At 39.6% G+C, this 11,258-nt stretch overlaps 1 protein-coding gene across 1 annotated transcript; it reads right to left on the reverse strand.

Annotated features, from left to right (window-relative positions):
- Positions 1 to 2,954: 2,954 nt before the first annotated feature.
- Positions 2,955 to 10,682, reverse strand: farsa (phenylalanyl-tRNA synthetase subunit alpha). The gene is made up of 13 exons (XM_027006525.2): positions 10,509 to 10,682; positions 9,608 to 9,745; positions 9,302 to 9,400; positions 9,017 to 9,135; positions 8,399 to 8,491; positions 7,413 to 7,541; positions 7,103 to 7,218; positions 6,818 to 6,902; positions 6,557 to 6,656; positions 6,295 to 6,463; positions 6,070 to 6,147; positions 5,277 to 5,391; positions 2,955 to 3,644 (listed from the first exon to the last, which is right to left on the reverse strand). The coding sequence occupies exons 1-13, from the start codon at positions 10,653 to 10,655 to the stop codon at positions 3,539 to 3,541; spliced, it is 1,494 nt and encodes a 497-aa protein (XP_026862326.2). The 5' UTR covers positions 10,656 to 10,682; the 3' UTR covers positions 2,955 to 3,538.
- Positions 10,683 to 11,258: the final 576 nt, after the last annotated feature.

An 11,258-nucleotide genomic window follows, 5' to 3' on the forward strand; every position in this document is an offset into this window, starting at 1 on the left:
TACAACTCGCGCTACAATGCTGGGTTGAAAAAGTAAACTTAACTACTACTGTTCATTGCAGTGACTGACTGAAAATCGGAGGACACTTTGAAGATTACAGACATGTATTTAACTAAAACTGGACGAAACAATGGAAATAGACGTAAAGGAGACGGCCCGTGAAGAAATTAAACTTCGCGTATCGTGGTTCACGAAAATGGAAACATCATCAATCACTAATGAAGGCATGTGTGCCCACTTTCCTTTTACGTTTTTTTAAAGAGAATTCTTAATAGGCGTGCAGTGAGCTGGTGAAAAAAACCCAAAAAGATCCTTGAAAGGAACAAAGAGCCTAACAGGATAAGACCGAGAATCATGAACTCCTTGAACTTATCCAGTTTCAGTATGACGGACGAGAATGGACAAGCCTATCAGTATTCCTTTCCTGGTGAGGAGTCGTTATACAAGGACTATAAGCCGGTGACCCGGAACCTTATACCACTCCCCAAGGCAGTACTGTATTTATTAATGGGTGCTCTGGTGGTGGTTGCAGTCGCTTATGTCATAGTGGGACATCTGATCAAGGACATCGTCAGTGATGTAGTAGGTATGAACGCATCTGCAAATTTATAATAAATTTTTATGTAAAATTGCTTGGTAATGGGAGGTTATGCAAAGCAAGAGCTTGAGTGAATATGTGGCCTCAGCAGTTGCACTGTCATGTAGTGAGAACATTCTTTATTAACTTCAAATAACTTTTAGTGTCTCACACAAAATAACAGGACATTAGTGCAAACATGACAGACGAAAGTGACTGCAAATGAAAGTGATGTCATAGATGTTGAGAATTTTCATATTAAGAATTAGCCTAGATAAAGTTAGTGATGTTTAAGAGTTGGTCTAATGTGGCATTAAAAGTCAACTTTTACCCAAAGTACTAATTAACTTTCAAACACAGTCCGATAACTGCAAGTACCTTCTCCCACTTGGATAGTGTGCTTGGCCCAAATGAGGATGACATGGAAAAGCAAAATGACCTAAGGGGCATCAATTTGAGCCACATCTCCACTGAGCTGTCTCTTACCCACTCTAACATCTTCCACGTATGGGACCAGGATGATGAAGTGATCCCACGGCCCTCAGGGGACAGCCACCAGCCCCCAACTGCTGACCCCTCCCTGCTGAACCCCAGCAACAGTCTGGGGCTACCCAGCAGTCGTGGACTGACTGCCTTCATTGTGCATGAAGTGTAACAGGACACAGGACCACTATCTTTCACACACACAATGCTTTTTCAAATGCATGTTTTAGGAAGCATATGGCTGCACACTTTAAATCATGTACCATCGATTTAGTAGCCAATGTTTTGGACATGCCAGCATTGTTTTGGAAAACTGAAATTAAGTTGCTTAAGGTAACACATTACTTTTTGCTGTTTTTTTTTTAAGATAACATGTAATAGGTGTACATTTTACATCAGGAATGATCCCAAAAAACTGAGGATTAACCAATATGATTTAAGGCTCCTACTTCAAGTCAAATGCGATAGCAAGCATCCTTCATTAAGTGCCTCCAGTCTGACCTCAAGCACAAATGAAAAAACACTTTGGAGTCAATGGGTCTCAAAGAGAGTCTCATTTTACACCACTTTGCATCTTATAGGCTGGAGATACATGGGACAAAATGTAAAATAAAGGAGAAATTGGAGAGGATTGTGGTAGCAGATAAAAAACAGATTTTCATCTGTACTATGATCCAAAGCAATAAGAACATCGTAACATGGTCCACCATTATTTGTCCACTGTCTTTTGTCAAATCAAAAGCTTTTCACATCAGATAGCCAGACCTTCAGAATGGACACATCACTAACTTTCACGCTAGATGTTGCTGATAGAAATTAAAAGCATTATCTAGATAAAGGATTCAGAGTTTGGTGTGTGGTAAATTACTAGCTGTAGCCTCAACATTAACACACTATTATAATTCCTGAACCTAAAGTTGTGCCACTAATGGTATATCAAGAGCTGTTCCTCCAAGCTATTTGAGTGGGTTTTGGCTCTGGTGGAATTAACAGTTCTTTATTTAAAAGCATTTAAACTGCTGCTGACAGACAGCTTCAAACCCACTGCAAAATCATAATAGCCTTTAAGCGGTTAACACAACAGAAGATGTATATTTCTCACCTTCATGCCCTATCATTTTTACCTTCCTATTAAAAATCTGCAATAATATTATTCTTTGTATTATTTAAATATTAAATTTTATTTAAATGTTTTCTGGGTTAGAAATAATCTTTGCAATAGGAATTTTAATAAAACTGCTACATTCAAATCACATTACTTCGACAGAATACTTTAAAGAGTTAGCACATTTCACCAAGAAGTAAACACAACTTAATCCTTCACTGTCACACAGGTTTCCCTCAGTTCCTGGTGTACCAAAGGATTTGTGCCGAGCAATACTGGTTACATAATTGCCTGTGTAAGATAGGATTTCATTAAAATGAATTAGTCTTCAGTTCTTAGAACCACAGGCTTAAAAAAGTTGGTGTGCCTAGAAAACATTATAAAATATTATTTCCAATAATACATTAGTAAGGCTAAGGCCAAAAGACTTTAATCCTATGGTCATAAAGACTTGTGTAGCATAGTTGCTAACTAGCTCCAGTGCACAGCTGAAGCTAAATGCAATCTTGTGGTCTCATATATTAACACTGTGCAAATGCACCTGTCTGCATGCAGACCTGCCTGCTAGCCCTCCTTAAAGACATGTACGGAATCCCCCCTTCACATGACCACATGACAGATTTAAAGGGACGTTTCAGTTCAAGCTCTTCACTGGAATTATACAAATAACCTGTTAGTTGAGTAAACCCACAGAGTATCTCAAATCTCCATTCACTTCAAGAGAACCTCAAGCACACACTGAATGTTAGGTTTAAAATGTACAATACAAATAAAAGTCACTGAGCCACACAATTTTAAACATATTTAATATAGCAGTTTGAATAGTTCTCTTAATGATGGTTATGTTCTATTGTGATTTCTGAATGCCTGAGTATAAATGAATATTATAATGAGGCATGAACGAAGTAAGGCTTCTTTAAATATAACCATTAGCTTGGTCAGCTCAGTATTAAAAGACACAGATTCACTGATGATAGTTGCAACTGTCAGGATTGGGTAAGACTACTAAGTCAGAGTACATACAGATCTATTTTCCAAAATGTGAATTTATTTTACAACCAAAAGTTCCAGCTACCTAAAAGCATACAAACACTTTGTCAATGCAATATCCTGCATACAATGCATCCACCTTCCAAACATTTCTCATGCATTTTTCCTCATTCTACATGTCTGTTAACCTTTAGTCCTTTCATCACAGAGACAGATAAGGCTGTCCAGCAGTTTGTGTGTCACTGGGGAGGCTTACATAGAGTATGACAACATGGACCAATCCAGAATGCTTCTGTGAATCTATGATGTTTGCATATGATAATGTCCTCAAGCACAGGTTTTCATGAGTTGGTGGCCTGGCCAACAAGGTTCCTGAGGATGGCTTAAGAGTCCAGGCGACACACTGGGCTGTCATACACCATCTGCAGGTTCACTTTGTGCCCCACAAGTTCACGAATGTTGTTGATCCCATACTTGATCATTGTGGGCCTGTGGTGGATAGACAATAAGCTTTAAATTTCAGCATACATGTTTTTTCCCCAATCTTTATGTCCAAAAGTATGTGGACACCTGATCATCTATAAGAGCTTATGGGACATCCTATTCCAATACCATGGGAATTAATATGTAGTCTATAACAGCAAGTATAACAGCCTCCACTCTTCTGGGATGGGCTTCCACAAGACTGTGGAGTGTCTGTAGAAATTTATGCCCAATCAGTCAAAAAAGCATTTGTGTGGACAGGTTCTGATGTATGAAAGAGAAAGCCTGGCTCACAATCAAATATCTTTGCATACCTTAGTATTAACATTACCCTTCACTGGAACTAAATGGCCTAGCCCAACCCTGATAAACAGCCCCAGACCACTATTGCTGCTCCATCACCATGTATTCCAGTAGGTCCCATGCTGGCATCTACCATAACCAGATTCATCCAATGGACTGCCAGATGTTGAAACGTAATTCATCATTCCTAATAACTGCTCTGCCATGAAAACTCATTTTATGAATCTCCTGATGCACAGACCTTGTGCTGATGTTGCTTCCAGAGGCCGGTAGAAGCTCCGTTATGAATGATGCAATAGTAGATAAGCAATGTTTACACACCACGTTCTTGAGCACTAGGTGGCTCCACTCTGTGGGTCTAATGTCTCATGGCTGACCTGTTGTCACTCTAATTTCACAATAACACCACTTTCAGTTGACCGGGGCCAATCTATCATGGCAGAATTTTCAATCAATCAATCAAAATTTATTTATATAGCGCTTTTTACAACAGATGTCACATAGCAGCTCTACAAATGTCCAAGTCCAAACCCTCATTGAGCAAGCCGAGGGTTTCAGTGGCAAGGAAGAACTCCAAAGAGCGTGAGGAAGAAACCTTGAGAGGAACCAAGACTCAAAAGGGGGGGAGGGGCCTATCCTCCTCTGGCGAATTTTCACAAAGTAACTTCTGGAAAAGGTTGCATCCTATGAAAATGCTACATTTAAACAAGCTGAGCTCTTCAATACAACTAATCACACTGCCAATGTCTATAGAGAGTTTTTTATACACCTGTTAATGGGTGTGGCTAAAATGCTTGAACTAAATAATTAGGAGGGGTATCCACATACTTTCAACCATACAGTGTGTTGTGAGTATTAATAAGTGCTTCTATCACCATCATCTAGCACATTATTGAGTAATAAAAAATTACAAAGCTTCTGCAATATGTCAGTATTTTTTTCCTCCAATTCAAATAAAAAATTTACTGCAGGCCAAATAAATAATTACATGAGTAACCTTCTGTGGATTCTATTCTTATATACCATATATTCTTATATAATTAACTTCATGTAGACATAACCCCAGCTGCAAATATACACACATAGCTGGACCAGTTCTCCCATTATTCAGACCCCTGAGAATGGCAGATACCACACACATGCACGCACGCAACAATCCACCAACCTGCAAGGTCAATGTTTGAGGGAATCCTGTTTAGAAAGTGGTACAAAGATCATGACAGTGTGGCAGCCAAATTAGCGTTCAGAATTTTACTTGCACACTCAAATAAGCATTACTGAAGCCACAGGACTGCACATTGTTACTATAGTAATAAGCACTGGACTTTGACTCACCGCTCCAAGGACAGCCCCCAGGCGATGACTGACACGCCCTCTGGCAAACCCATAGGCAACAGCATCTCAGGCCTAAAGACCCCAGAGTTTCCGACCTCCACCCATTTATTCAGCCCTGACAGAGTGAAGGAAATGGAGAAAATAATGAGACAGATATTTAAAAGAGAGGCGGTATGAAAAGTTAGAAATAAAGCAGAAATGGGGAATTAAGAAAAAAGTTGACATGTGACAGGATCTCTGCCATTTATTTAACAGTAGGGTGGTATGAAATGGAGAATAGTATATTGTGGTACTATTTCTACATATTGTGATTGTGATAAGCTTCACAGTATATTAAAAACACAGTGATGACCTCTTGATACTCGTTGCATTATGTGAATGCTCCAAGTCATTACAACACGAAGGTTATGTGCAATGTCAGAGATTGGTCAGGATACTTACAGCACACACAAAAAAATGTGATGTGTTAAAAGGTCTGTAATATCAGTATTGCTGAGGCAATGATGATTAAGAAATGATATATTGTTACATCCTATTTAACAGTTGTTATAACAATTGTTAGGCTACCAAACCAATTCAAATATAATTTTGAATTAGTTAGTGATTCCTAAAGTAAATGCCCCAAAGACTAAAGAAGCTCCTTGAGTTGTGATGGTTCTGTTTACATGGATCATCCATGCTTGCTTCACCATGCCTTTGTCAAACATCCAGTGTGTTGATACTATTTATAAAGAAATTGAAAAAAATATATAAAGAAATTATAAACAGAATTGTTGTATCCAGCCTTGTTTACCTTTATGATAGCTGAACACCTCCATGCTGGGTTCAGTGTAAGGGTTGTAAGCAGGCTTGAAACGCAATTTAGTGATTCCTAAACACAAAAAAGGTGACTGTTTACATAGAGTTTTAAGCACAGAGTTCCTTGGACAAAACCCACAGCTTAACAAACTACTGGCCCATCCTTGATACTTAAAAGTGTGAATATTCAGGTAACAGGGGGCTGGATAGGAGAGCATACCTAGTTTGGTGAAGAACTGGTGCAGAACCCCCATCAGGTCTCCCAGGGTGAGGCCGTAGTCGGCCACGACACCCTCGATTTGATGAAACTCAGCCAGGTGAGTTGCATCCAGTGTCTCATTGCGAAACACGCGGTCTATAGAGAAGTACTTTACTGGTGTGAACTCCTCCTGAAGGAGAGGAAGGAAGACACCACGTCTTAGTTTCCCCGTTAGTTTTAACGAGCTGCCCGCGTCTAGAGAGAATGAGTGCCTAGGATTTACCTGTTGCGCTAGTTTGTAGAGCATGCGCGCGCTCACAGCTGTGGTGTGGGTTCGAAGGATGTTCTTCTGAGCTTCCTCAATCTTCCAGTCATACTTGTATCTGAGTATGACAACAAAAAAAGGTAACCGCCTAACTATAATTGGGTGAACCAGTATGTGAGTGGGCTCATCTACACTGCATACATGTTCCCCCAATTGGGTGGCTTCAAAATAAGTTCATAAGGGTGCCTTTTTTGTCTGTGTGTATGTACACATTCTCACCCCTGTGACCCATAGCCTCCTTCTGAGTGGACCTTTTTCACCCTTTCCAGGTAATCCTGGGGAAAGTCATGAGCCACAGCTGGATCTGAAAAATATTTGAACACCTCAGAACACCACAACAGAGTTCCCAAATGACATGGTTGCTGATTATCCTGCGACTCATCCTAAAAGGGGCAAACCAATGGATCACCAAAGTAATAAATTTGAAAATTTAAATCAACACCACCACCACCACCACCATCTCCATCATGAGATCACACACACTGACAATGGCTAAACTCTTACCAGACAAGAAGAAGGTGTCATGCTGGTCTCTCGCTGGGTGTTGCTGTGGCTGGAAGAGGGAATCAAAGTTCCAGAAGGAGCTCTCGATGAAATTATTGGTGGGCATCTCAGTAAACCTTAACCAAGCCACAAACATAGCAGGTTGAGATAATGTACAGCACCTCCAGCACTATTCGTAAATAACCATTTTCTGAAGCAAAGAAATAAGGAGTTAGGCAAAGCTACTTGTCTGTGAATGCATATGTTTCACACATTGCCAAGACAAACATTGCAGAAGTAAAGACAGCTGTAGGAGGTGATTGGAATCTACCCCATCTCTAAGAAGATCTGGCGGAACTGCGTCCGCACCTTCATCAGAGGGTGCAGGTGGCCAGAGTCTGGAGCAACACCCATCGCATCAAAGTTATAGGGCTTAAACTTCTTTTCCTTCCAGCTCCCACTGGGAGAAGGAGACAGAGATGCATACCAATATAGTTATGGACCTCAGAATTTCAGCTGGTACTACTGAATTTGTAGTTTCAGAATTAAGAACTAAACTGCACACTCTGAGCTTATCTTGGTCATTACAGTTAAGACCCATCGGCTAATATAAGATCAGCTGAAAGTGACTGTCAAACTGTCAATGTTGCTGATCTGGCATGATAATTATTTAATCTAACCATCATTATCTGGTACAGTTTAACTTGTAGATAATTAGAATGAGCCCAGAAGAGTGGCATTCTGGGCAAAATGAGGGTGAGATCACACTACATACATAAATACATACATAAATTGGATTGCAAATAGCTTAAATATAGATGCACTGAGCTGAGAACCATTCAATCATTCTCACAAAGGAACAACAACTGCTAACACAACAGCAAAAATGATACTCAACTAGTGATTAACAGATGAAGGTTTTAACGTAGGTTAAAGCACAGATAAGGAGTGTGTGTAAACCAATAAGACTTTACTGGCTTAGTTGAAGATTTGTATGTAAATTCAAAATGTCATTAAACTGCTTTCTTTTCAACACTAGGCTTTACTGTATAAATCTGAGTTATTTGATTTAAGTAAGGTTTTACATTTAGTAAAATACTGTAAAATATAGTAAAATCAACTAAATAGTACTTGAGGCTATGCTAGAGACTTATCTGGGTGGGAGTTTTTTAAAATTAAATTTCCATAAGTGTCATTTCCATTAATTTGATGGTAGATTGCTTTATCATCAGCAGAAAGAATATCATACTATTGTAATGAATTCAAATAGAACATTGTGTCAGGAGCCATAAAGTGCATGTTAGGTTCTAAGCTTACCTGGCAATCATCTCTGGAGTGAGTTCGGTCTCCTGTTTGGTAATGATGGTACTGAAGTTGCTGCCTTTGGTGATCCAGTAGGACTTAACTGTGCTGAAATCAGCAGGAAACAGTCAAACAAATCACTTACATTTAAGACACACTAAATTGCATCCATTTGTTTTATAAAAACGTAACTACATCACTAATAGGATAGAGCTACACTAACTACATTCTAAAAAGCTTTAAAATTAAATTTTACTAAGTAGCACTGCTGGATAATTTTAATTTTTACTAAACTGCATGCATACAATTTTTGTTAAGTGATAGCAAGCTGTTTAAGGCATTTACCGCCATCTGCTGGCCTGGAGATGTAGCAGGCCTTCCAAATGACAAAACAAAACATCCTACCCACTTTTTCCTCATTTAAGATATGATTCATAATACATAAACTTTCCGCAAATATGTATAACAATTGTCACTCAAAAAGAATATCTAATAGTGTAATTCAGGAGAGGCTTGATTTTTTATTCTATTAAATGAGATTACAAGAGGCTCCAGGAAAATGTCCTGTCATGCACAGCTATCACCTGAGACTGAGGCTCTAAAAGCTACTTTAGTAACAGAGACATGGCTTACACTTCTGTGAGCAGTTTTCGTTTCTTCAACTCATTCTTCTCTTTCTCCTCCAGCTGAGAGGAATGGCCCATCTGCACCTGCTGCAGTTTCTTCCTCACTACATCCTCAATGCTCTCTACCTGAAACACACACAGACACCCCACTAGCAACTAAGTGCCTTTATTAGTACTACTTTATGCGATTCCTGTAGTAAACATGAACAGAGTAAAGCTAAAAGTAATCATTATCAGGCAACGCAATGTCTTAACATAGGCGAGCTCTACATTAACCTGGAAACAAGCCCACCATTCTGAAAACTCGTGGGCCTCCCTCATGCCCTTTATCCAGATGGATCCATTTGTTGGACATGGCTTTGCTGAAGCCCACCTTCCCACTTGGCAGTTTCTACAGGACAGAAGACACACACACACACACACACACACACACACACACACATACACACACACACACACACACAATTACTCTGTGTGAGTAACAGGCAGGCAGATGGGTTGTTAATACAGCCTAGGCTGTAGCACAGGTTACTGAGCTGTCCCTCCCCTCCTCCAGAGCTGGCTGTAACAGTTCAACCAGCCAAACCCAACTCCTCACCATGAGCTGACTCTGGGACAGACCCTCTTCAGGAATGGCTTTAAACACCCGGGCCTCATGACTTCCCTGCTCAGCTATCTCCTGTCCCTCTCCAGTCAGCTCCCAATGCTTGGAGGACCGCTGCTCAGCCTCAATCACCTATGGGTTGCAGTTACGTTCAAGTTCAAAGGGCTTTATTGTCATTTCAGCTATATACAAGTACACGGCAAAACGAAACAATGTTCCTCCAAGACCATGGTGCAACACAAAACAAGGGCAACAGACAACACACTACACAAGTGCAAACAATACAATAAATACAGGACTGGACTAATACACAATAAACAGACAGTGCATTATTTTGATCAGTACAGTACTGGGAATATGTAAAGCAGGTTTATGCATAGAAGTCAGTGACATGCTATACTGAACATAGTCACCGGTAGCAGCCAAAAACAGTTCAGAATACAATACTGATTTAGTACAGTATTCTAGCAGCAAACGTATTCTACGTTTAAATATTTGAGTCTAACAGGTCTGTCGTGAAACACAGCAGGCTTATGTAGAGCAGCTGCAGAAAGACTTTATACAGGACTACTATGTTGTATGTTCTTCATACAACAAAGCGCCACAATCTCACTTAGTCGGCAGCATCTGCTCTGGATTGATTTTTTTTTTGACAGTGTTGACAGTACGGCATATATACAGTCTAGAATGTATTTCACGTAGGCCTGTTGGTGGACCGGGATGTACACTGCTGTACACTGATGCTGCCTTAATTATTATAAAAACGCCAAATCGATAGCACAGCTAGTTAGCTCATTCACATTTGCACTGTTATTGCATCAGTCCAACCACAGTGAATGAACGAGGTTAGCTACATTGAGCTTAGTTTCCGCTACGCGTTGATTTGAGAACCAACCTCTCCGAGAGCCTGTACACTCTTTACGGCCCCAACAACAACTTGATGGTCAACTCCGAGACTGCTTGCAACAACCTGACTGTCAATGCCACCATCCACCTTGTCCACAAGCCGTAAAAGTGACTCTAATATTCCGGTGTCTGCCATGTTTAGAAACCCTACCTCTAGCTTAGCTTAAAGAGACCGGACGTGACATCAGCAACATATACTACCTTAAACATCACTGAAAATGGGCATACATTTTCATCTACTTATTTATTTCTACCGTAAATGACAACGAATTGTGCATTAAGGGAGGTAAGGCTAAACAGAACCTCTTGCCGAAGAGTGACACAGGAAACATACAGGAATATCAGTGCATAACAATGTGTCGTTTTGATTTAATTTATATTATTGCCATTTAATATTCATATTACATTAATATACTAGCGTTACTATTTAAATGTATACTATATTTTCTATTTATTTTTGCAAGTAGTATAGGCACATCTCAAAATTTCCAACTGTATCTCAAAGCTATTCATTTACTTTATGTCGATTTTTAATTTCTTCCAGCATCTCGACTTCTCAGCTGCATATGTAACTTATTCCTTAATTTAGTGGATCTAATCAAATGAATGAGAATGGTATGAAATGGTATTTAGCTAAAGAATAGTTGAATAAACCTTCGCCTTGCACAAATATAGTTGGTTTCTCTACATATTAGTTTATGGCAAATACGTAATATGGAAGTTGTTGATTGTCATCAGG

Source organism: Electrophorus electricus, chromosome 1 (assembly GCF_013358815.1).
Source record: "Electrophorus electricus isolate fEleEle1 chromosome 1, fEleEle1.pri, whole genome shotgun sequence".
In the NCBI taxonomy this organism is placed as follows: Eukaryota; Metazoa; Chordata; class Actinopteri; order Gymnotiformes; family Gymnotidae; genus Electrophorus; species Electrophorus electricus.

What these genes read in the sequence shown, in the direction of transcription:
- farsa (XM_027006525.2), bottom strand. Translation starts at nt 10,655, where the DNA reads ATGGCAGACACCGGAATATTAGAGTCACTTTTACGGCTTGTGGACAAG. An exon ending in GCCCACGAGTTTTCAGAATG is followed by an intron (nt 9,136 to 9,301) that starts GTGGGCTTGTTT and finishes TGTGTGTTTCAG; the next exon opens with GTAGAGAGCATTGAGGATGT. An exon ending in GGTGTTCAGCTATCATAAAG is followed by an intron (nt 5,392 to 6,069) that starts GTAAACAAGGCT and finishes TCACTCTGTCAG; the next exon opens with GGCTGAATAAATGGGTGGAG.